Genomic DNA, 26,986 nt, shown 5'->3' with positions numbered 1-26,986 from the left:
GTGATAAAATTGAAACAAAGAACTGAAAGATGCTAAAATAATACCAAAAGTGCAGAGCACTTTGCTGAAATGGCAACATTTTTAACAAAGAGTTGCTTATTTACACACCCAGCAGTTACAAGGCAAAACTATCATTCATTTGAGATTGTGTTTATGCCCATATAATGCAATGAAGTCCAATTTTAACTCTCTGTTAGCTCTGTTTTTGTTCTCCACCACCTCCTGAGGGAAATATTTGGATCCTACATTGCTGAATGATCCACTTTGTTCTGTCTACTGTTTGGTGCTGAACAGGTGGTGTACGGTATTTTTTGTTTTAGAGCTTTTAAGCTGAAAGAAGCTGGCTGCTCTGTGGCCAAAAACAATGAGCAGTGAGAGTGAACCAAAACAGTAAATGTGTTGGGCGAACAGCTAAACAAGGGGCTGAAACTCACCATACAGTTCTGTAAATCTGAGGGGAAATGATGACTCAGGTGAAGAACAACATGAGCCAGTGAACTTAAAAGTTAGTAAAAGTTCAAATTCAACCAAAAAAAAAAAAATGCTCTTGGGCTTTAAGGCCTTCAGCTTTTCCAAAACCAAATAATTAAGTAATCTGAACATGCCAGACTACTAGTCATATCAATTATATGCATTATGCCTTTGAAAACTGTTCCCATTCAACATGAGCCATGTTTACTCCGAACGATGGAAAATATTTCAGTCTGTCTGAACTTAGTAGTAGAGACAGTGATTCTCAGATGTGTGTCCAGCTTCAGGCACCAACCTGATAAATCATACTCTACCTGAACAAAACAAAACACATTGCGTTCAGAGACAAATCAAACTGGCAAAGCACTTCAAACAAGAGCAGAGCTGGCTTCAGACTTCGTCTGTTGTATCTAGTACAAAAATCAAATGCAAACTCAGAACTATACAACTCCACTGATTGCTCCGGTTATTTAGTTTTAATTTGAAAAGAAAACAAATGTGTGGATTTACAGGGTTGTACAGTTATGGTAATTAGTGGTCGATGGTGTTTTGTCTATAATGAACTTTCGCACAAATAAACTGAAACTTCTTTGACTGAGATTTGTGAACCTTTACCTAGTCACTGTGTCACTTGGAGAAGATGTAAAAATGAGGACAGGACTGTATTTTAATGTCAGAGTACAGTGGAAGTCATAAAAGTCGTTTGAATCGAACAAAATATTTTCTCCTTTCTCCATTTCTAACTCTAAACTTATTCCCTCCTCGTCTGATTCTTAGCCCCCGTCCTTGTTAAATCATCACTGTCTCAAGTTTTCACATTTCGATTTATGTCCAGTTTGATGATTTATATGTGGTTGATCAGAATAGAGATCAGGAAATCAAATTTCAACCCCTCCTCTCCTTCTATACGTTTACAACCCCAAAAAAGGCCAGAATGGAAAAAACAATAACTGATCAGCTGTACAGTTTCAAAGACAGGAGACTGAAACCAGAGTAACATTTTGGGCTGTTGTTCCTGTGAAAACACAAATCAACCAAATCCTAACCTTTGGCCAGACTGAGTGCTGCTAGATACGGCGGTGTGTTGTAATGGCTCCCATGAGCAAATGCGTATTTCCTCTTGGCTAAAATAGACGAGTATCATCACTTAAGTGACCGGAAACTTACATCTTCTGTACTGTCACGCATGAGGCCTCATCACGAATAACACTAATAAATAGAGCGTTGCGCTCAACACAGCATGCACACAGAAACATTCATTTGCATGCCACGTGCCTTTAAAAATCCTTGTCTCACAAACTAACTTTACTTTGAAGCACACAAACAAACACACAGCTCTTTCAGTAAAATGACTCCCCTCAATGAGGATCCCAGGGGTGCAGATAAGCAGATATACATCTCCACATCCTGAATCCATATGAATTTAATTTATTGCTTTTTAAAACAGCGTCCACGTAAACACAAATTACAGGAAACTTTTATGGCCTCGTATGCATCATGAAGAAGGCATTCAACATTTGACCCTTGGACAGTTAAAGTCACAGCTGGGATTTATAAAGGAGGAGAGAAAGGTGCCTCACTTCCCCAGTAGAAATTGGCAGATGGAATTGGTTTACTGCTCAAACATACCAAATTCATCAGCGTGTTATTTTTACTACGTTCTATCAACAACAACTTGATTTAATGCCAATGCTAACTATAGCTGTATTAGTGTAGTATCTGGATCTGAAATCAAGCCAGTTACCAATAAATACACAGATGTGTTCCCTCACATCTCAGTTCCTCCTCCCTCAGTTTCCACATTGTGTTACTCTCAGCACATTATTTGTTTGTTCTTTTTTCAGTCTCACTTGAAAACAAATCTTTACACTCCTGAAATTTAGAAGCAACAGGAGCAGAAGTGAAAGTGAATAAGTCTTATATGTCCTGCTTTACACTATTCATTCTCCCGTCATCATCATGATGTCTATCTACCCTTAACCCCGGGCTGATCTCTATTGTAACCTGACTGACGAGTGTGGAGTCACCACGAGGACACATCCGAAGAAGCAAAACAAACTTAGTGCTGAAAAAAGAAAAGAAGAATTCAGAGGAGATCCTTTTAAGGAAGCAGTTTCGAGCCTTGGGAACTGGGAATCAAACAGAAACAAAATGTCTCTAGTCACCTTATAAGTCTGTATTGTGTTTTAAGAAATGACGAGAAGAGTACTTATAATGCTAATATAAGAAAAAAGAGGGCTTCTTGCTTGCTGGGATAATAACAGCATCCTGTTCCGTACATAATAAGCTATCAATAATTTGCAGTAAAGTGAAGTATATTGAAAACAATAATCTTTTGCCATTATTAACTGCTTTTCTATTGTGGGTCTTCTAGAAAAACACTTTTTTTGTTTATTGTGAGATTTTATTTTGAAGTGGATCAATTCAACAATGGTTTCAAATACTGAAGTAAAATATACTGCACTTGATAGTAAATATGGAATATTTTCAGACTTGGTTTTACTGGACTCTACTCATAAATCATCTGACTGAAAGCATCAGAAATTTATTTCTGAAACAACAAGCATCTGAAGATTTCCTGTCAGTGAGAGATTAACTTCCTTCAAGATCCCAATACATCTTTTTGCATAAACAGGAAGCTCCTTATCTGCATTTTTATGTAATCAATTGCATAAAAAAATAGCATGATTTCTAAAACATTGCGGGTTTCTTCACAAAGTTCACAGCTGCTTATTTCTGCACCATGTTATGATGGTTTGTATGCTTTAACTGCATCTATTGAAAAAGACAGTTTCAGTCACAGGAGGAAACATTCCTGTGATAGATGAGATACAGCAGGGAGGGGCAGTTTAAAATGTGCTGCGTATAAAATGGAGTTCGGTGTGTTTGTCAGTGTTCCATCCTGGTAGTAGAGGAGGTCTCCAGATGCTTCCTGCAGCTGATTTCGTCACTGTGCACAACTCTGGGGCACTTTTACTTCAGTTATTGTTGGAGCCATTGTTTTTAGACAAAGCCACGATAAAACTTCACCACCTGATGATGGTTGGTTACTGTCTCTGCCGGACATAAACACATGTCTTGTGTATATATTTCTTCCACTTCCTTTGTGGCGGATCCTGCTTGTTTCTGCAGGAAGCAGAATTTGATGATGACGCCCCGACATATACACATATTACCAAACAGGTCAAGTAGTGGGAAATGATAAGGGCGTCCCCGCCAGGTTGTTAAGGAAGCGTCGCAAAGATGCATCACTGCATCACAGGCAGCATTTATGCTTCAACACATGTTCACACTGAACACCCAAACACATGTACAGTACGTTTCCTCTGCAGTGGAAGTGGGAAACATGGCTGGAGAAACTCTTTCATTGTGGTCAGACTTGGCCACCCAATACGTTGCCTTGCGGTGGCATCATGTGGCGGTAACGCAGCCAAAAGACTGCAGAAACGTTTTGCCCAGAATGCTCAGCTGCCAAAATCAACAAATCATCAAATCTGCCCAACCTTTGCTTGGTCTTGATATGAGTAACAACGACTGATTTACTATGGCAACGACAGAGTGTGTCTAATGAGCAGCCATACCAAAAATAATACATCACTTACATCTTGCATGCAGATGCATGAGAAGAACTTCATGATAAATCTGACTTGTTTTACTGTAACAAATGTCTGTTGGCTGTGCACTCCTGAAACAACCCCTGAGAAGAACTGTCTAATGTTCATGCTGACGCGGCCATGTAGGGAAATCCTGAAGAAAAAGTTACTCAGGGCTAAAATTAACCTGAATAGCTCTTCTTTGGTATCCAGTAAATGCTATTAACATTAATACTTCCTGCCTTATTTATATGACAGTGTCTATGACATTTTCCACTTGATTTATTAACACAGTGCACTGTTCGAGTATTTTCATTATATTCTTTGTCAATAGGTGCTTGACTCGCTGCCATGTGTAATAGAAGACAGCTGGATTTGATTACCTCCCTGCTATATACTTTCATTGTATCAGCCCTCTTGGCCTGAGCTAAATGAAACGGGGAGACCAGCATCAAGGGACTTGTACATTTCTGCTGAACTTTAAAGAGGCAAACAAAGCAGGCAGTGTGGCAGCGGCTCTGGGTTTCCACGTGCCAGACAGTGCTGCAGTTCTGGGACTTTGTCACACCGGACACTCTTTGGGATGCAGTGACAGGAACTCCTGCTTTGCGTTACTCTCCTGGGTTTCCTGTTTGTCTGCGGAGAGCAGACTCGAGTCAAACAATAAGTGGAGATGATTTTTCACATTTGTTTTGACTCACTTTGAGGAGCAGGTTTCTGCTGATTCCACTGCAGAATGGAGTTCAAATACAATCAGGTGATCCGTCAATCACACGAAAGTGTAATATACTGTCTGTCAGTTATTTTACTTTGATGTAAAGTCATGTCCAGTGAGCTGCAGCTCACTGTCTGGAACAAGATACAGACACTAGCAAAGTAAAACAACTGGCAAGATACCAAAAACAAAGTCAGTGTCAATAATGAACCTTTTGCCTTATCTGGTTTTCCATAAAATTAAACTGTGCATTTGAATCAAAATCACTGGTGACTTGTATTATAGCTAAGAGTTATTTTCATTATTTATCAAACGTGATTATGTTCTCAATCAATCAATGGATCGTTCCGGCCCACATACAAGCTAAAGCCAAACTTATACAATATATTCAAATTTAAATCTAACAGAAGGAAAAAAGGTAACAAGCAAATGCCTACATGTGAGAAGCTGCACCTTCTGAATTTTTGACATTTTTGCTTAAAATAATAGCAATTTATGAATGATCAAAATTCTTGTGGATTAACAACATATCAATGGATCACCTAATCATTTCAGCTCTACTATTGACAATTTAGACTTGACCTATTTGCCAATTTCCAGTTTCACATACCAGTCATTTGGGGACACAGGCAGCATGTTATATGGTGTAGCTGATGCTACATCAATGAACCCAATAAGAAGAACACAAACTTTCAATAGCACAGACTTTTCCTCTGACTTATAAAGGTGCACTTTATGCTATCTTCTGTGCTCTAAATTTAGCCAAATGAGATATGACTGAGGTACCGCATGATACTAACTAGCAGGAAAACAGGCACGTTAAAACAATTTCTTTCAATTCAATTTGCAATGATAATGACACATATAATGTAGTTTCTTCTGTAACTTCAAACACCATCATCTGCACATCTACACCGCCTTAAAGTCTCATGCATTGCATTCAAATTTTGCTTGTCTGTAAAGTCACCTTTTCCATTCAGTCATATGAGAGGGGAAAGAGCTTCCGTGTGTTTAGCCTTGACAGATAGATGTTCATCCTGTAGATGCCTCCGTAACAGCAGCGGTCATCAGAATCAAGTTTGATGGACCTTGAAATACTCCAGTGGTGCCAAGCAAATGTTAGGAGGACATGGGATATAGGGCACAGAGTAATATAGGCCAGGGGAAAAGGGGTGTGGGGGCAGGATACTTTACAAGCTAAATTAAACAGACAACTGTTACAGGCAGGGCTTTAGCTGCCTATTTTAGCTCTTCCTTGGAGACTGTGATGCGTCTACAGTGCTACACAAAGCCATTCATGACCACTAATGGAACTGGCTTTTGGCACGATTTCAAGGCTCACGTGCGCTCCGCGGTAAATGGGCCTGCTGCAGTAAAAACACGTATGATGATGGATAAACTGCCAACGATGTAAACAGGGAAGAAGTGCTGAACATTAACAGAGGAATACTTACAACATATCTCGTAGACAACCAATAAATCAAAGCCAAGTGGGCAAAGTCGGCCTACAACCAAATGCTTGACACAATGAATAAGGAATGCTTTATAATTTATATAGTGAAACACACTGTTTATGTAACGTTGACATTATACCTGTTGCACTTTAAATCTATGTTCCCTGATGTCCTCCAATAAACATATAACATGCACACATAAGTAAACAAAGTACAGAACATGGTCTGTGATATCATTTCTTTTTTTGTTGCAATTTCTGTTTTTTTGGGTCTTTTTGCCATGCAGTGTGGCTATTTTAAGTTTATGTTCGGCAACATGGATGACATTATCACTCGGGAAAATCCAACACATATGTCATATATATAAAATATATGTCATGATATTTTGTACAGTCATGGTTCATATGCATCCAAACGGCTTAGACTGACTGAGAAGCGTCACCCTGAAGTTGATGTTTTTGATTCAAAGTAGAATGTCACAACAACTATTAATTTGGACATTCATGCTCACCTCAACTTTTCACACAATTCAATTTGTCCAGTATTGTTGTTTTATGACCAAAATCATGTACCACTGTGAGTAATCATTACTTCACATAGACACTAGCATGGCTGTAAATTTGTCTCAGCCCTGGTGACTCCTGAACTTGCAATTCCTCCAACTACTACAGTGTGTTCCTTAGTATACCTATTCAACATACAATGTGCAGTGATAAAGTATGTCTGCATAGAAAAAGTCAGTTACCTATCTCATAAGTATTTTAACTGTTTCTTATTATAATGTTGATTGCTCAGATGTCCATTTGCGCGTGAATAATACCACAAACATTCTAAGTATTTTACTACATTCACCCTTTCTGGCACAATAACTTGAGACACAATGCCAAAAAAGTCCAACATGGCAACTGTACAAAATTACACATCAAACTGAAGAATTCCTGCTTCGAGTAGGTGGTTCTGTTGTTAAATGAGTCATTTCCATCTCACGCACAGCACCTCTGCTCATGTGAACTTCTAATCATTCATCAGCGATGACTGTTTTCACTCCCCGAATGTGAAGTACAACTTCAGTGAAAGCAGGCAAGGGGTCTATTTAGCTAAAAATAACCAAACAAAGACCATCTGAAGGGCTGGTATGCTGTTGGTGGACGCCAACGAAAACATGTTTAAAAAGATCAGCGTGAAAGACTTGCATAATTTCAGAACGAATTACTCTAGAAAAGGTTTGACACAGTTAGCTTCTGTACTCTGTGCTCTCTGAATAACTCCTGTTACGGCCTTGTGTTCTCAGCGCTGCGTGATTTACTGAACGGCAGGTCTAGCTTTTACTTGATGTCAGATGGTGAAAATTGAGCGTGTGTGCTCAAACACATCTCTGACTGTGTATTATTAGGCTTTGCTGTTAACTGAGGTCCTTTAAAAGAGTTTAATGGATAAAGTCAACAAGTGGGGTCGACAGATGGTCAGAGTAGTTACAAACGTGAGAGTGGCTCAGAATAGCTCATGGCCTGCTTCCACCGACCCTCATGCATCAAGGCTCGAGCAATCAACCCTGACGTGAGGGTTTTCCATCAGCAGCGCCAGCATGCAGCTCCAGTTGACACAACAGCAGCCCAGTACCCTGCTCTGGCGCTGCTCTAAGTCCTGTGTTTTCACTATATGTTTTAGCTGAGAGAAGGGTGGAGCGGGGGTGCACAACCCTCCCCCCCTCCTTCCACTTTGGAGGATGCAGTCAGACAACCAGCTGGTTATCATTAGCATACCTCTTCTGGAGAACGGGAGGGCTGGCTCATGTGGGCAGACACATGAGGAAGATAAATGATGTGATTGGTTGAGCAGACTAGATCCTCTCTCAGAGTGGAGCCCGATCACCTCTGATTATGGTGATTCTTTAGCTCTTCTCTGAAGTTTAGGACAAACACCATTCTGTATGATGACAAAAACCCGTGGCAGACAGTGATCATGCACAGTCATAATCTTTGACTGTTCATACATATTTAAGGTCATTTCACCTCTAAACAGTCTGGTAAGGTTGTAATTTGGGCACCACACAGAAGGTAACAAAATCCTCCAACCTGCACCTCAAACATTCACCATGGCTGCGCTCTGACTGCCAGTAGCCCTGCTATTCATTAACAACATCAAAGTGCGATATCATCCAGCAACTTTACTGTCTGAACTAACCAATAGAGCTGCAAAATAGGGCTCGTCCCTGAAGTAACACATTGTACCTGACAGATGGCATTTTACGTATGAGTGTGTTTAGCTCTCAAATAGAGAGATGCTCTGGATATGTGGCAGCTACCAGCGGTGAATAGGCGATAATACACTCGCCCACCAACAAACCTAAAGATGTTTGGTTGAAATGTCTGATTTATTCGTGGCAGAAACGCGACTTACCCTCCTGTTATTGTAAGGTGTGTTGAAACTTAAACGGAGAGAAGTGAAAATTAAGTTTGAAATGTTTGATTCTTCCTTATGCAAAACTATCCAGGTTTACTGTGGAGCCTGGACGTCACTGAATAAACCTTGATAACTGTGATGTGTTGTGTTGAATAAAGGAGGTTACTGCTACTTTTCTGTGAGCTATACGCTCATTATAGACTGAATAGTTGAAGTAAGAGAGGCAGGCGCAGTAATGACAGCCTCTCTCAGTTGGCAGCTCTGCCTCCCACGGTGAAAGCGCCTGGAGAGCACTGTTAAGAATGCCAGTGAAATTTACAGGCCTCCAGTGGGCCTCCATATTAGAGGAGGTAAAACATGGATGGTGCCCTCAGGACAGGGACCCTCTGCATGGCTACGTGACTAAATCACAGAGGAACACAACAGAGGGACTATGCGATGACAAAGGAGACTCTGTTTCTGGTTTCTGTTACTTTCTGCAGACGCACACTTGAGCAACACGGTCTCAGAAACCATCAAGCGCCTGACTGTTACCTTTAACCCAACCCAGCACGGTGGGCACAAATAGCTTCCTAGCAGATGCCTGTTGATCTGTGGCCTTCAGCCACAGCAGACAATTATCTTACCACTGAGTTGTGAGGTGGCCCTTACTTGATCTCGACATTTTAATTTTACTCTTGTTTTGATCTGTCTAAACATCTGTCTAAACATCTTTGTTAAAATATGGACTTTGATGCTCCAACCAAAAACGACATGAGTAAAAAGAAAAGAAAACCGGACCACATAAGCAAATAACTCATATCACAAATCAACACTGCAGCGCTCAATGTCATGGGAAAGCAACTGAGAGATCAACTAAGGACATGAGGAGCACACAGACAACCCAGCGCAAACACAGCCGGCAGCGGGACCAGACAGTCCAAACCTTACCTTCACGTAGGCGGTGTAGCGCTGGCACTCCTCTCTGCCCACGTCCAGGCTGAGCTGCTGGCTCATCTGGCTGATCTGAGATCCGCTCTGAGTGAAGTAGACCCGGGAAGGCTGGCTCTTCTGTCGCTTATCCGCATCAGCAGTCAAGTTATACAGCAACTCTGGGAAAAGTAAAAAAAAAAAAACTGTCTCACATAACATCAGCTGAAAATGATGGTTTTTTTCAGTGAAGACCATCTTGGGAAACACTTGAAGTATGCAGGATTTGGTTTTCTAGTAATTGCCATTAAAACATGGGAAAAAATAAATTATCGCTTATTGCAGTCAGTTTTTGCAGGGGACATTTTTTGGTCAAATCTTTGGATATTACTTTAACACAACTTTTAACAACAGCCCTTTGTTCATTGTTGATCAATGAAAACTTGTGATGAAAACAAATTTCAGTAGATTCAATGTCATTTGCCCAAAATGACATTAAATTGACTGAAAAAAGACATACTTTCAATTTCTTCGAGACACAAGACAGAGAATTTTACAAAGTTTCATCCACCAGCCAAGAAGAGATGTGAAAAGCTAAATAGTATCAGCTATGTTATTGATGTTAGCTGATGCTGGAACGACTACTGACAAACTTTATTTAAGAAGGCGTTTCCACGTATATTTCTGTAGCTGAACGGAAAAGGATTAACAACAAACATTAAATGATTTTTCCAGCTGGTGGGGCACAACAAATGTTACTGTGAAAGAAAACATCCTAGTAACAACATTCCTGCTGGTTCCACGCCCGCCTTTTGTGCCGTTGACACACAGACTAATGTCAAATCTATTTTGAATCCAGAAATCATAAGTATGAGGTCAAACATTACTAATGTTTACGTTTCTTTTGGCCATTTAAAAGCAATTCCTCTGAATGAATCAGCCTCATTCTGTAGTAATTTCCTCAAGGGGGTGTCATACTGGTAAAACAGCGGGAGGGGTGGTAAACACACCCTCGTCGGACCAAAGCCTACTGTTCCCGGCATCCAGCAGAGGGAACGCCATGAGCTCAACCCAGAGGAGGCAAAGGAAGGTTTCATTATGGGAGTCACCAAACACATGGTGCTTCACTTTCCACAGCATTGGCCAGACGGCTAAACAGAGAGGCTTTATTCCTGCGAGCCAGGCTATAGTCATTATGTAACGACAGGGCTCCTGCTCCACTGGGGGTGCTGTGGATGACCACACCCAAACACTGGAACAGGACTGCACCTCAGCTCTCAACAGGCCTTACTGACTGTCTGCCACCGGCCAAAGGCTGCAGTCACTCAGCCTGATCATGTTTACAAAGTTTCCAGATTTAATTGACAACTAAAAGTTCAAGGAGTATGAATTTCACTTTCTCACAACACTAAATGATCAAAATATATCTGCAGGGGTTTGACAGGGTTGTTCAACACCAACGAAGCACCTACTAAGATGTTTTGGTTGTGAGAGGCATGTCTGGTGACAAAAAGACACGGTGGTTCCTAAGACATAGTTGAAGTATATGACTCCTCCTCAAAATGATAACATTTTTCAACTTCGGTTGTACGAATTAAATCAGAAAGATACACTAGTTTTCAAGGTGCTGTTCTTTTCTTTTTTTTTTACTTTGGAGAAAGCCAGACTTGCGTTATTCTTTAAGCTAAGGTAATAACTAAAGTAAGATAAGCTGATGAGAGAGCTATTTATCTCCCCATCTTATTCTTGGCAAGAAAGGAAAGAAACATATTTACCAACATGTGAAACTGTTCCTTTCAGCCACAAAAAGTAAAATATTATTGAAGTATTCAATATCAAGATATATTAACTCATTGTTTGCTCCTTTTTTAAAAAAATTTTTGTATCTGTCCTCTGCATAGCTAACTTCCTTGCTAATTCAAATCATTGGGGGAGAAGTGTGAGAGCTGTGTGTGTCACATCAGTCACAGTTTTCACTCGTCACCTATTTGTCCCGGCAGCTGTCTTCCCCGGAAGCGCATGCAGACGGTGACGTTGAAGCAGTTTAGGTTCTGGTGGCCCTCGTGGCACTGTGGCATGGAGATGTTGATGGAGACGGGCAGGAAGATGGAGACGTCCACTGTAATGACAGGCCGGGACCTACAACCACATGAGGACCACAGTGTGGGAGAGAATGAGGCCGAAGTGGAAACAAATGCTACTTTGCTTCCTACAACCACTGCAGAGAATTATCCTGTTACTAACCTCAGCAGCACCACGGTATCGGCCATGAAAGCTCCGATGGTGACATCTGCAACAAAAACATGACTGCTTTGGAAATCCACAAAGAAAAGATGATATTAATGCAACATTTGCTGACAGCACTCTTTACACCTGCAAATCCGAAACAATACACAAAAGTCTTTAACTGCTATGTTGGCTCAGTCTGACTGTCAGCTGTGGAATGCAGTAAACAAGATGCCTCAATCACGAGTCTGAAATTCTGCTATGGCTTGAGAATAAGAGACTAAAACTGAGGGCAAAAAACAAATATCTAATAATCTCCATTTCATATTTCTCTTTTTTTTCGTGATGTGGTTAAGAAAGCTCTTAACTCGTCTGGTATGACCATACCTGTGTATCCATTGCCATCCATGTCCACGTTGCCAGAGATGGACTGGCCAAACATCTGCAGACCAGGGTTTACACTACGCCCAGAAAGTTTCTGGAACAGATAATACCAGCCGTTAAATAACACGTGAACCAACATGAAAAGAAGAGCCTAGTGTGTGATTTGTTTTTACTCTAGATTTGTTTTTCACGATGAATGATCAAATTAAAGGGGGGTGGGGGGAGAGGGGGGTTGGCTCATACATGGCTGTGATAACAGCAGGACAGAGAGGAGCAAACACTATAGTCAGTAAGTTCCAACATTTACATCTAGAAAGTTGAAAAAAAATGACAGCATTGATATGAATGAAATGAGATCATTTAGGTGCCTTTGCTGTCAGGCTTGTAGTTTTATTTCAATAGAACTGTAGTTTTTTCTGTGATTAAAAAGCAATCGCTGTTTAACTTTGTTTCAGTTTCTTACAGGAAGTGCTGCAGTGGGTGGTTTGTCTTGGAATATGGAAAGAAATCCTCAAGAACATGCCTCTATTTCTCTTAAAGACTAATGATAGGTATGCTACATGAGGGATTGCACCGAGTTACTGAAACCAGTGGAACAGATGGTAGCCTTGTCTCAAGGTCATGACTTCAGTTCTCTACATAGACCCAAAGGTGATGGTGATGGCACCATGAAGTGAACTTAGTAAAGTAAAGAAATTATTGTAGTAAATACACCACTGTTTGTGCCTATGTTTGATGAAGTCGAGACAAAATAACAGTACTAAGGATACATAATGATGTACGTGGGGGCAGAAGGGGTGATTGCTTGTAGATGCTTTGTGGTCACTCATTTAATAAAACAAAAAACAAGATGCCACTGAGGAACTGGTTGTGCTTTATTTAAGGCTATGGGGGGGGGGGGGTCTAAAACATATTTCTCGGGCTACATTACCACACAACACTGAGCTACTTCAACAGCTACTGCATCAGCACACAATAGAAGCCGACCACATGGTTTACATTAAAATTTTGCATGCGATCATGAAGCTCAAAAGAAGTGAAGAAAAAGCAGATCATACAATGATATTGCTTCATTTCAGAGTACATGATTATTGCAAAAGTTCTTACCATGGAGTACTTTCTGGTGATTCCTGTGGTGTCTCCATGGTAGATATAGACAGCTCCTGCATAGTCATCCTCTTTAGGTGCTCCTATTGCTACATCTGAAGAGACAAAAAACAAAATGACAAGAATTGTTTCTGTGAATATAAATGAATGAGTACACACATGACTGGGTGGGTTTGTGAATGTGCACAAAAGCTTTCATTAACCTTCTGTTTACGTTCAGCTGGCCTGTGCCTGGGAAATGAGCTCTGACAGTAACTCTCGTAATAGACAATTAAGTGTTGTTAGTGGCTGTAAAACCTGTGCGACCTCTGAGAAAGTGGAAACAAGACTATAAAGTTCTGGCAAGGGCACTGAAACACCTTTTTCTTAGCCCATTTCAACAGAAAGTCCATATATAAATGTTCCTTTATAAACCAAAACACATCCATGCCATGTGGTGCAGCGTACCAAAGCAGAAATGGCAAAATAATTTTTAGCGTTACAAAATAATTAATCCATTATACTGAGATATAATTAAAGTGTTTTGAAAGTGTAACTGAATTTATATTTCTACAGTAGTTCTTTCAAATTAAATGGTAGCAGTTCAGTTGTAAATAATGGTCTGTCAGTTAGCAAGTACGTCTGGCTCTTTCCGCAACCCGAGGGTGACGAGTTACAAGATGAGTTATACTTCCCAGCTGCCATCTTTCTCTGCACACACATGCTGTGCCAGGCTGCAAGCCTCGAAGCGTATCTCACACGGAGATGAAACCAGGCTGAAGCTTCCAGCCTCGAGTGTGAGACGGACGCCAAGTTGAGCCCTCAGAGCCAAGACGAGTGAGTGCGGGGAAAACAGACAGCGTAAATGGATGTCTCTCTATGTGTGGATAATCTGCTTTACGTCTGTGTGCACACAAGGGTGAGAGAGGGCGATATTTTCTACAAATTGCCCTCAGTAATCAAAACAATGTCTGTGAAAATTACGGGTTTAGTTGCACCTACTGAGCATCTCAACCAACCGTCATCTGTTTGTGGGCTGACGTGAAGAATATAAACTCTGTGACTTGCCAGATGACAGAGGAAATGCCTTTGTTTCATTAATACAGGGTCAGGATGTCACTTTAATTGCACTGAATGCTGTCACTAAAGGATAGCAATTTCCTGGATTATTGATTCATAGACTATTGGAAGGCCATTAAAAAACTTGTAGATTCAAAGCAGGACCTGCAGCTTTGTTCTGACCCCTCATCGGGGTCATCAACAGGAGTTTTTTTTTTTTTTTTTCTATTATCATAGAAGCATCAAAACGTTCAAATTATCCAAAAACAAAAAACAGCAGGTTTCTCACAGCAGGTTTAGTTATTTCTGATCCCAGTATTCATCTTCTCATGACCTAATGAAGGAGTCCTGACCCACAAGTAGGGAACCAGTACGTAACTCTTTTTCTCTATTTCTTAAAATTAAATATATGACCATATAATAATCCAACATAGGGTTCAAAAGTAACATTTGAAGTCTATATTTCAATGACAAATGAGCAAACTTCATATACTTATAATGATGGTCCGCTTTTCTACCCATCCTGTCTACGTGTTTTAGTTCTGTACTGTTGTAGGTGGCCGGAGCAGACCGTCAGGATAATTGGAGGCACCTGGGCTCGGTGTTTCCATACAATAAATCTCCGCCCTTCTCCAGTAAAAGGGAATTATTCTTTCCCATGCATCTTTGTACTATTTCAATATATCTCAACACCACACTGGTTACACAACCACACACATCCTCATCACTGATCAGACAGATTGATACACCACAATTTAATGTTTTCTGTTACAATAAATTTGTTATTTAGTGGCCTTCATCCTGCAACTCTCTCTTTCTCTCTCACTCTTCTCTCTCCTGAGCCAGTTGGTGACATGATGAAGACCATGTGATGCAGTTAAAAGCTCCAGAACAAAACATTAAGACTGTTTTGTTAACATATAAATGATTAAGATGTCAAGCAGACAAGTTTATAATGTGTCTCTTTGAACTAACCTTGATAACCGTCATCATCTATGTCTCCGATTGCAGTAATGCACTCTCCGAAGTGTGCATTGAAAGCATTGTCACCAGTCAACACAGTATCCTCTTCCATCACCCCCTGAAAAAAGAGTCAGGTAAAGACACCAGTTTATGTACAGAGCTGGTAGAATAAATACAAAAGGTGATGTTTTTGCATCTTTTCTTTGACAAAATTCCTCAGCCACAGCTGCAGAAAATTGTCTTTCATCCAAATAATTTAACAAACAGTAACCTTCATTGCAATAACTCTAAAATGAATAACAAAATATACCAAAAAAAAAAAAAGGGTCACTGCTGAATCACACAATGGTCCACTGTTTTGTTCAAGTAACTTGATGATAAACATGGTCAAAAATAAATCCAACACGAGTAAAGCTAAAAAAAGCTGACTGAAATTAAGAATATCAGTTTAGATATGTACATCTGTGCAGATGAAAGGGAGGAAAAGGACATGCTGTGGTAAAATAAATCTGCAAGGTGCGATATCATGTTCCCACCGAGCCACAGATCCCACTCACATTGCCCTTACTGAGGTACACAGACACCTGGCCCTCATCCCGGAGCTGGCTGTGCATGGGTGCCCCTACCAGCAGGTCCGACAGGCCATCCTGGTTCAGATCAACTGCACACAATGAGGAGCCAAAGTAAGAGCCCATCTGGAACCAAGCCGAGCCACAGAGCAATGGGTCAGATAACAGGCACTTCATATGATTGACACACAATTCACGCTCTGACTGGATTCATTTCTGCTTTTATATCTGTACCAATATTAAGGGAATATTTACACAACTAATGTCTTCAAGCTACACTGACTTTCCTGTATTTGCTCTGGATGAAAAGCATTAGCTACCTCCCTGGCTTTGGTTTCTGATAAAGGTCCTCCTACTTTAAATGGCTGTTGCTGTCTAAACACTTAACAGACATTCGTAACAGTGTAGGTCTGACAACAAAGCAATTCAAGCAGTGTGTCTGCAATGTATCTCTTCATGATTCCTAGGGCAGATTAGGTTAAACAAATATATTTGTTTGGTTTCTGATGAAAAAGTATAACATAACAGCAGCCTCAATGCAAAATAAGAACTGTATAATAATTAAAAACAGGATTTTCAAAACAACACAAGACCACATCTGAGCTCATACCATTTTCCCTGAGGCTTGAAAACTCTTCACCAAGGACACACCATCAATTTTGAAAATGTAAACCTGCGCAGGAGAAAAAACAAAACCACTGCAGTGAGCAACACAAGCGGACTTCACTTCAACAGCTGGAAGTGAGACGAGAGATAGAAGTCCCTACTTTTCCACAGCCGCTGTGCTGAGGTGCCCCTGCAGCTATGTCTATTACATTAGGAGATGAGAAGTGTCCAGCAGTCACAGCATAGCCTGGAGAAACAGATAAATAGTTAGTTACAGCACATTTCTAGTTATGTATTTCACATTCAACGTCATATTCTCAGTAAGCAGCTCTCACCAAGGTAGCTGTATCTGTGGGAGTCGACGTCTTCTTTGTTCGGGCTGTAGAAGGAGTCAGAAGTCAGGTTGTACACCTTGATTGTCCCTGTCCAGTAGTATGACCCCGGGGCCCCCATCACCACCAGCTCCTGAAAATGAAACCCCCACACCACCATTCATTCAGACAACAGTGACTGTGATTCACCTTTTATCTGCTGTGCAACGGCCTGCTGCTGAGTAGAAAAAAAACAACAGTAAACCGCTGCTGGGTGAACGTCTGGTTAACCAATGGCCACAGACTGGTTTGCGCTATCTGCTCTTAAACACACATCCAGATGGCATGGTAGCCCGAGCAGCGTCCTTTGATGTGATGAGGAATTCAGAGCCCAGGCAAAATTGAAAGCTGTTGTTCACAGCTCTTTGTTGTGATGGTTCATGTCACGAGGACAAGAGCACGGCACTTAAGATGCTGGATCTTGACCCAAGTTAGTTACACCGGAGGTAACGAAGTTACCATTGAGAACTCTTCCTTCGTACAAACAAACAGACCAACACAGTAAGGACCTTACTCAGCAGTATGCATCCCCTCTGCTGTGGTGTCCAACATCTGGGCACCACCAGGCGCAGGGACCAAGGTTCAGAAAAGGATAAAGGTTTAACAGTTGGACATCTTTTCCTTAAATTCCTCACATTCTTTCAAGGAGGGAGGGTTGTTTAAATGCTTTAACAGATCCACACTGATGTCCTCAATCAGTGGGAAAAAGAGTGAGTTTGATGATGTTTCTTTGGTTTTTAAAACAGTAGGTTCATTGTGGACTCTAACGCCGTCAGGATCTTACCTGAAGCCAAGAGTCCTCTCTGCAGTGTTATTTACAGCTTTCACGTGATGTCGACATCTCACATTTGATACAATTTAATGAAGTTCGACTGAAAAAGCTTCTCCTGTGCGGAGGTCTTTGCAGTTTATGTATTGAGATTTTTCATTGGGGTTTATCTAAATAATGTTAAGATCCCTGACACATGATGTCATACACGGCTTTTCATAACAGCCGGGAATAAGAGGCTCTTTGATGCTGAGCGGAAACACACATCAGAGAATTTGTAGTGACATTTTTCACAACTTTGAAGGCAGATTGTGTGAAATAATCCCATTAAACCGTTTTTATAGGCAAAGCTGTGTTTGACACTTCTGCATGCTGTATAACTGCTTATAAGGTTATAAGTATTTAGTCTTTGGAAAAGTAAGAAAGTAAATGTGAAGTTTAGGGCTGCAACTGATGATTACTTTATTAATCAGTCTCCTGATTATTTTCTCAGTTAATCCTTTGGTCTATTTAAAGTCAGGAAATAGTGAAAAATGTCCATCATATTTTAGTATAGCCCAAGATCATCTTGTTTTGTCTGACCAACAGACCCAAAACCAAAAGATGTTCAGTTTACAGTGATATGAAACAGAGAAAAGCAGCAAATCCTCATATGGGTGAAGCAGAAAATTAAAGTTTTCTGTTGAGGAAATACTTTTGATACTTCAAATTAGCACCTGGCTGAGTACAAACGTTAAATAATTATATTTTTAAAAAGTCAAATAAAGCAGAAGTGAACAATTGTCTGAAATCTATTTCTTTCTCTTTTCGTAAATCTGGTTCCACCCTGAGGCACATCTGTGCTCCGAGGACACATTTTAAGTCACTTACTGTCTACTGTATATTACTCTATGTTCCAAATTGAGTGTAACTGTAATCTGAGACATGAAAAGAGCACAGTGCTCACGGCTAACATCAGGAAAGCATTATGTTGCTAATGTATTGAAAAGCAAACGTCTAAACTGGTCAAATATACATTTTTCACATCGTAATTTATTCCTGAAATGCTTCTTTCTCCTGTCAAACTATATTTCTGCTAAGATGTATGAAGAAGTTCAATATTTTTGACCTTCTTCTCACCGCCTCTGCTCACTGCAGCAGCCTCACCCTCTTACACACACACAACCAAAAGGTACTTGTAAAATACAAAAAGGTACTCTGCATCCAAGTGTGATGTCATGTGTGAATACAAAAAACAGTAATGCATTTAGGCTATAGAGAAAAGGAAACTCTTATTTTCTTAAACGTTTTATCTTGTGGAAACACACCAGAGGTCAAATGAGGTCGCTGCGGCCTTTTCCTACAGTATCTGCCTATGGAAACATTACCTAACTCTTATCAGCAGTTAGTCAGCACAGCACTGGTACCTTTCATACAAATAGTCATGTATATCTGACTGTACAATTCAGATTTTCCATATCATTTGACATCATAAACAACGTGGGCGACAAAAATCCCCTCCAGCTCCACACATAGTATAAAAGGTCTCTGTTAACTATCCTCAAGGCACCAGAGAGTCAAAGTTAACAAAGAGTGAGGAGAAAAAGATTCTTTGAGGCATCAGGCATGTGGTAGTGTTAATGGCAATCATCCTTTCAAGAGAAATGAGTTTTCTGAGAAGAGAAAACACACTGTAACGAAGATACTAAAGGCTAATAGTTTCCTCTGGCATGTAAGATGAAAGTGTTGAAGTATATAAAGAAGATGTGATTAAACGCTTCAATTAACCAAGTAGTGAAGTGATCAATGAAGGTTCAGGAGTGCCCAGACAGAAAAAGTATCGATGACATCTACATCTATGTTAGACTAACAGAAACAGGGGGATTACATGTGTTAAGAAGGTGAACAAGCACTGTTACTGACCTCCGTAAAAACTCCCGCAATCCCAGCTTGGCACGAGCCATGCTCTTCCCCATACTTCTGCTTATAGTCTGCAAGAAAAAACAAACCACAAATTATTTCACTGTGTGCTCGAGCCAGCATTTACTGGAGTTTTTCCTGCATTCCATATGGAGTTAGTCAAAGTCCCGGTCCCATCCAAGAGGAATCTGGGGGCCGAGAGGAGAGTGAAAGAAGGGGTACAGCACCACGTTGGGGGGGGCCACAGTGCTCTCAGGTTACAAAAATATTGAGCTTGGATCTGTGCAAAATGCACTGTAAATACAGTCCCATGCAAAGGGTGTCTGGCTTCTCTACAACTGCTGGCAACGAGAATCACCAAAGGAAGTGAAATCCTGACCTGGAAGCACAATTAAGGTGTAAAACAGCCTTTGATGAATATCTCTAAGTCACGTATCAAAACACATTTGTATAAGTCACCTTACAGCACATTATTTTCAAGTGGAACCAGCAGGATAAATGGATTTGATTTACTACAATCAAAACAAAATCTTATTTATCCAAAGCAAAAAGTTATTTGAAAGCACCTGATTTCTAGGAAATCAAGTCAAACTCAGCACATGAACAGAATGTTTTAACCAATTTGACATTATTACAGATTTGTTAACATGTTTGTATTTTGCTATACGGTGCAAAGGAAACACAAACTCTCAAAATCTCCGCTGTACAGCACTGGATGCTCATATATTTGTCTGAACAAACTGTGCTTTGATATTTGGATCTGAGGAAGAGCGATATCACTTCCTGCTACTGTTCCTTGGTGCCAGAACTCCAATCAGAAGCCAGAAGCAGATGTGAGGCTTCACACTGGTGGTTTTAGGTACCATGGTAACATGCCTCCATAAAATATAAAAGAAAAACAATAAACAGCTCAAACCAGTGGTTTCCAAACTGGGGGTGTGGACCCTTTGAGGGGTACCAAGACAAAACTATGGGGTCACAAGATGATTTAAAGGATAAAAAAAACAAAAACAAGAAGCTAACATCAGCAGAATTAATTTTCGTACACAAAATTGTGCTTGTTTTTTTCTTGACTAAGATAAATTATACTTAAACTGCTTACAACTCTGCTCACACAAAGGCCATAACCTGAATTGGTTTGATTTCAAGACGTCACAAGCCAAAAGGATTGATCGAGCCGTTAGACAACCCAAACAAGACCTCTCACCCAAAGTGTTTTCTCAATGACTTCTCAATGAGACTTGAATGTGGGTTCAAATGAATCCACATGACATTGTGTGCTATGTTTGTGCCTTCACCGTACCTTCATAACAAGGGATGAGCGGTTTTGTCCCGCCCTGCAGCGTTGGAGGAATGATGGAGCAGTATCCATGTGGAAGGATGTGCTCTGAGTCGTAGTAGACGTTTTTCCAGCGGTGGGCACAAGCCTAAGCGAGAAAAAAACAAATTCAGAGACATGCTCATCCTGTAAACACAAACACTGCATGCAGGCGTTCCTCGACCACGCTGATTGTTTAAGCCCCTTCCTCGCTGGGCTGGAGTCAGCGTGTCTCTGTGGCCGTTAAATGATCGTCAATGAGAGAGAAAATTAAAGCCCATCCAGAACCCTGACCATAACAGCCATGGTCTGTGGTGTGAATATCTCAGCTGTAGCTCCAGATCTGGGTTTCCCAAGCAGCATTTAGTGCTGAGCGGGAAAATCTTCACATCGACGTTTGTGTTTTAAAAGTTTTCATTTCAAAACAGCTCCTTGGGGGCTTTACAGCCAGCTGGAGAAGCCAAGAGTTCAGACAGGAAAAAAAAAAAGGTGGCTCAAAAGACAAAGAACTAGCTCCTGCTTTATTATACTACTGCTGAAACAGGGAGTACATTTCTTAAACTGACAGTGAGTAATCCCCCCAAAAATATTTTGCTGCTGTGTTTTTCAAAATAAAACATCCCACAGATCGGCACGCAAACAGGATAATATAGACTAGATTTTCAAATTTTGCCCAAAACAGACCACATAAACGTCTAAATGTGGTAATAATTTAGTTGGTGGGGCTCCTGTGGCTCTGGGGACAGTTCTGGATTCCTCTGACTTTGTCTCCCCCAGACTCACTGTAACTTCCGTTATGCACACACAACTGACACACGCACACACGCACATGCACACGCACGCACACACACACACACACACACACACACACACACACACACACACACACACACACACACACACACACACACACACACACACACACACAGCCTATCTAAATGAATAAAAGAACTTGGCAGATTGTGGTAATACAAAGAGCATCAGATGACTCTCTGGAAGCAATATGCTATGTTGAGAAACACTTGTGTTTCAAAGGACAGCTTGGCCAACAGAAGTAATAATACCAGCATAACCTCTCCCTCTTGAGTAGAAGCAGAGTCTTTGCAAATGAAAAAAAAAGATCAATCCGCTGATATAAACATAGCAAAAGCAGCTGACAACTTCTCCAGGCTTTTATGGTTGGAGTGGAGGGTCTGTGCTGCTGTCGTGTTCCTGCTCGGTTTAAAGAGCTCACTGGTCACAAACAAGGCCTTCACTGAAAGCACAAGATGAAATCACCACTGTACACATCTGCCAAGCAGCCGTTTCCTTTCTGTTGCACAGAAACGTGAGTCCATTCAGATGAGATTTAAAAAAATAAAAAAACACCATGCACAGCATGGAGAGGCACAGCAACACGTGGCTGGAAAGTCACTTCTCTTTTATCAGAACTCCATCTGAACGGCCAGTCTGCAGCTTAGAGTTTGTTGTTGTTATACAACTCTGCGCTCGAATTCCCAAGACTGACAACTCCAAGAAGTTTTCAAATTTTGACGGAGTGACTGACGAGAAAAGCCAAGGGCGCTGGTTTGAAAATCACGCCAGTGCATTCCGCTGACGTATAAAAAAAAAATGGACCAAATACAAATATATTGAAAAAAGAGGAGATTGGAAAGACGAGAAGTTATCTGGATGTCTTCAGAGAAAAAAAAGGAGGGAGGTCAATCAAACACATTCACACCTGTTATGATTATTTCAAGAGTTACCCAGCCCACCAGACACCTTCAAACTGTCCTGCAAAACCACCAGTTCCCTCACTGCCCACCACAGGAAACGGGGGTTAATATTTAATGAAAGGCTGCCCTTGGATGGGACCACTGCAGAGGGGCCGAAGCCTAAACAAACTCTGCCAGTTGCCCTATGATCTCTGAGCAAACACTTAGCCAAGCACCTCTGGGATTAGCACCGCTCTGATTTCCCTAAAACACGCTCTCATTTTTTTTATTAAACAATCAACTTTTGACAAGCCTCATTTCCACCGACTCTTCCAGCTCCACACACGAGGTAAATGTTTCACAGAATTATGTAACCCCACAGCCGTTTCCACATCTGTCTGGCATGAGTTGTTACTCCAGCTTTAAATATGCAAAAAAAATCATTCAGGATCATTGTGTTGAATTAATTTTTATTTTTTGCTTGTGCCAGTCAAAGCTTGTAAGAATGCAACACAGACTGGAAAGATCCGCCTTTTCTACAAAAGAAAAGTTGTAATGTTGAGACCAGCTGTGGTTTAACAGTGCGGTTCATGGTAGGACATTTGTAACAATGATGTTGGTATAATCAGGTCTGTTTTTATGAGCGTACATGGTTTGAATTAAATAATTTGTGAAGTGACTGGGGCGCTGTGTCCCTGAACTCACCAGGATTTTGCCGTTGGCTCTGTCCTGGCGGGCCAGGCTGACCCCCATCCACTCATCATCCCTGTCTCCTTGGCACGTCTTTCCACACGACTCCCTCGGCTTGTTTCCTGAGAGACAATGAGAGTAGTTTGCAGGCGTTGAGTCATGAGGACGGAAGATGTCTTGGAACAAGCATCTTGTTACTTGTCAGCTATTGTGAGCTTTTTCAGTTCTGGATTCTATATTTTGATTTCCGCTGAATGTGCAAATGATTGTTACACAGTTGGCAGCTTATAATACTGGAGATCAAATGTTATAAAAGGCAGTCGTTTGTGATTATATAAAGTATTTCACAATAACTCTTCTATAGAGTTGTTCGGATCAAAACTGTAACTCTAATTTACTCAAAGGAAAACTCGAGTACGACATTTAGTACGGTCCAAACCACACCGGATTTATGAGATTGATATCAACATTAATACCTCTGAATAAAACAAATCTTACAATACTGTGGCAGGTGTCCATTTTTTTTTACATTAGGATATAAACATGCGTGTTTTTCCATGGATTCCTTTAGGGCTTTATCGTTTCATCACCGAGTTATGTGCTGATTATTTTCTCAATCAATTAATTCTTTAGTAAATAGAACATTAAAACATACTAAGAAATGCACAAATAACACGAAACACTAAACAATAATGTTGAAACAAGAAAAAGCCCACACAGAACCTTCAAATGATCAATCTATTAAAATCATTGCACTTTGCGTTGCTTTTGATTGACTGATTCAATAATTGTTGCTGCGCTACAGTAGATCCCTGAAAAGTTTTTGTCTGTGGACTACAACCAAGGCACAATCGTGTGCAAATGTTTTAGGCACTTTAGATGTTTAGATTCGTGTACTTCATGCAGACATCTGATTGGTCACAGATTCATTGTATAGTATGAAAATGACCCCAAACAAGCAATCAAAGTCATAACAATCTATCTTCAGCAACTAAAAGAATAAGGAGTCCTGCAACAGATGGTAAGGCCCCCACAGAACTCTGATCTCAACATCATGGAGTCAGTCTGGGATTACATGGATTTAAACTGTCAAGATGTGGCAGCCTAAATCCACAGAAGAACTTTGACTGGTTCTCCAAAATGTCTGAAACAACCTACCTGCCAAGTACCTTAAAAAAAACTGGAGGTGCTGTGCTTTGAAGTTAAAGGGTATTCACACCAAATATTTATTAAATGTATTTACTTATTTTTAATCTTTGGTGGACAACTTGTGGGTATGTTGCTGTGCTGTAGTTGTGGATCAGCAGTTCATAATAAGGAACACAAATCCAGTAAAAGTCAAATGAACATCATCAGGAGTATGAAGCAAATGAAAAGACAAATATCAATGTTATATATTCATTTCAGGGGCAGTTTTTCATTTTGTATTCTCCATGTCCATGAAGACTATTGATTAAGTGCAATGGCACATGGGCTGCTCCTCTGTGTCAGTGTGTTGTAAACATGTTTTTCTACATATTTTTTTGTTTTGTTTTGGTTACACATTGACTGAACACGGGTCTAAAAGCCAAACGTGCACCCTGGATTTCTTGACCACAAGAACAGAGCAGGAAAGGGGGGGTCTGAAGATCAACTCTTTGGCTCACGTGCTTGGAAAATATTAGCAGAAGCATAAATCATATTTATCAAAATATTTATGGACCTTTGCACACAAAACCCCTCTTTTCTTTTGGATGTCAGCATCTACTCGGTTCAGAATTGAAAGAACAACTAGGCACTGTTAAGTGCAGTATAAGGCTGCATTATTCTGATAAAACAAAACAGATGCTTGGGGGAGGTTATGCAGAGAATGGACAAGAAATAGCAAAAGGAAAGCCCGGCATGTGTGTATGTGTGGACTGCAGCGTGGACCTTTCTTACTGTTCACTTCGGAACTGTTCAAGTAGTGTGTGAGCGTAGCCCGGAGGGTGCCATAAGTGTACTTATATGTCATAATATGTTGCTGCATTGATGCTGCGGGCTGTGGTGACTGACCTCTTCCCAGATCCATCTCTGTGCAGCGGCGATCTGGGTTGCTGTGAACTCGACACTTATATACAGCTCCAGGGGAGTGCACAGAGCTACTGTAGGAAGAGTCTGCCCTCGGCGCCCCTACTATAACCCTGCAGAAATGAGGAGAGGGAAGAGCATGGGGCACAGTTGGGTTTTCACCAGAAAAACACTTAAAGATGTGTCACTGATACCTTTTGCCAGAAGGAAACTTACAGTGCAAACAGAACTGGCTTTTCATGAGGAATATTACCAATGCTTTGAACTATTTGGGTGTGGATGCAGATCGAGCTCTAGAGACATTTAAACATTTGTTTCAAACTTACAATTTCATCACATCATTGAAAGGGAATAACATCATTTCCAGGAACACTGCAAAGAGGGACTCACCAGCGTGTATTGTCATGATAATGCTCCAGCACAGAATAGCCAAAAAAACTAGAATTTGGACCGCGGAACACCAAAGGATGTTCTAAGTCTATATTGTAAGAATAAGCCAATGAAATGGAGAGATAGACATAAAAAACATTTTGTACTCTCGTTTTGCTTCTCTGTAGAAGAGCCATCCCTTTGCGCGTCATGCGTAATAACGCAGTTAGTGTCCAAAATGAAAAAGAAGAAAAAAAAAACAATAAGAACAAATTTTCAGCTCTTCGGTGGTCAGACTGTTACTATCAGGTATTTTTTCCAGGTCTAGCACAGCATGTAGGCGGTGATGGCATGAGGAAAAGGCTTGAGGAGGAAAGTTAACGGTCCGGTAAATAACGGTGCGTCAGTTTCTCTCCATTCTGTGTCAATCTGAGAAAGTTGTTGCTTGCAAGCTCCCTGTCGTTGAGATAAATGAGGTTAGTCGTCAAAGTTAACAAGAAATATCATGGAAATGAAGGAAGTTCTGATAAAAAAAAAAATAAAAGCCCGGTGAGGTTGAACTGCTGTTACAACTCCTGAAGGAAACCAGGAGTTTTATTGTGAAAGGAGAAACCGGAACGTGTATTTCTGTTGTGGTCCACAGACAGCGGTAACGCGGTCATGGAGATGCGAATGGTTTTGAGGCGCAAAGCATCACATTTCACCCGTGGGCTTTGGGGGATCAAATCACCAAAAGAGAGAGATGGGGGCGCACTACTGCCACCTGTCGTTTTCCAGTCACAATGAACAGCTTCATTTTCTAATGTAAAAAAAAAAAAAAAAAAGTAATTTTCATTACAAAGACTTGACCTCAATCAAGATCTGAGATTCATGAAAAAAATCCGGTGGACCCAGCAGGGATGTTTTTCAAAATCCGCACACTCAGCCAATGGTGAGTACATTGTATTAAGAAATTAAAATGGAAAGACGACAGAAGCAAAATGCCAAATTGTCTGCACCGTTTTATGTCGCTCATCTCCTAACTCAATTTTGCTTAGTAATTATTCATTTGAATATTTGACTTTCATTGCACAGAATGCAGTTTGACCCAAGAAAAGGTTCTGAAATTATCCTGCTTAGTTTGGAAAATTCTCTACGCTAGCGTCAAATCTTGTTTAGAGTTTTTGACAGATAATAGACATCATTTCATGAAATTAAAAAAATGTTGGTGATAAAACTGTAGCTGACCAAACGCTGTTGCAGATTCTCTTTATAGGTCTTCTAACATGTCTGGAGAAGATTTTAGTGATAATTATATACCAGTATGTTTCAATTCTACAGTATGTCTGTATTTTCATCCCCCTATAAAATTGTGATTTAAGCATAAAATTCCTAAATGTCCACACACTT

General features: G+C 40.6%; 1 protein-coding gene across 2 annotated transcripts in view; it reads right to left on the bottom strand.

The window, feature by feature from the left end:
- itga9 (integrin, alpha 9) overlaps positions 1 to 26,004 on the bottom strand; it is a 47,912-nt gene extending 21,908 nt beyond the window's left edge. Inside the window, exons 1-15 of one of the 2 annotated variants that reach the window (XM_069144948.1) lie at positions 25,619 to 26,004; positions 25,214 to 25,341; positions 23,195 to 23,301; positions 20,781 to 20,904; positions 19,481 to 19,548; positions 16,774 to 16,903; positions 16,600 to 16,685; positions 16,443 to 16,505; positions 15,821 to 15,958; positions 15,276 to 15,381; positions 13,263 to 13,357; positions 12,159 to 12,249; positions 11,790 to 11,835; positions 11,530 to 11,684; positions 9,567 to 9,727 (exon numbers count right to left, since the gene is read on the bottom strand). In XM_069144948.1, the coding sequence (XP_069001049.1) occupies positions 9,567 to 9,727; positions 11,530 to 11,684; positions 11,790 to 11,835; positions 12,159 to 12,249; positions 13,263 to 13,357; positions 15,276 to 15,381; positions 15,821 to 15,958; positions 16,443 to 16,505; positions 16,600 to 16,685; positions 16,774 to 16,903; positions 19,481 to 19,548; positions 20,781 to 20,904; positions 23,195 to 23,301; positions 25,214 to 25,341; positions 25,619 to 25,809 (1,689 nt within the window). In that variant the 5' untranslated portion in view covers positions 25,810 to 26,004. Of the gene's footprint in view, positions 1 to 9,566; positions 9,728 to 11,529; positions 11,685 to 11,789; positions 11,836 to 12,158; positions 12,250 to 13,262; positions 13,358 to 15,275; positions 15,382 to 15,820; positions 15,959 to 16,442; positions 16,506 to 16,599; positions 16,686 to 16,773; positions 16,904 to 19,480; positions 19,549 to 20,780; positions 20,905 to 23,194; positions 23,302 to 25,213; positions 25,342 to 25,554; positions 25,579 to 25,618 lie in introns of those variants that run through there. The other variant, XM_069144949.1, reaches the window with a different exon arrangement.
- Between the last annotated feature and the right edge of the window lie 982 nt (positions 26,005 to 26,986).

Source organism: Embiotoca jacksoni, unplaced genomic scaffold (genome assembly GCF_022577435.1).
Source record: "Embiotoca jacksoni isolate LCO1_2020_lvr unplaced genomic scaffold, fEmbJac1.0.p SCAF_12, whole genome shotgun sequence".
NCBI classification, from domain to species: Eukaryota; Metazoa; Chordata; class Actinopteri; family Embiotocidae; genus Embiotoca; species Embiotoca jacksoni.
The sequence above is the reverse complement of the archived record's forward strand: the minus strand, read 5'-3'. Positions and strand labels throughout refer to the sequence as shown.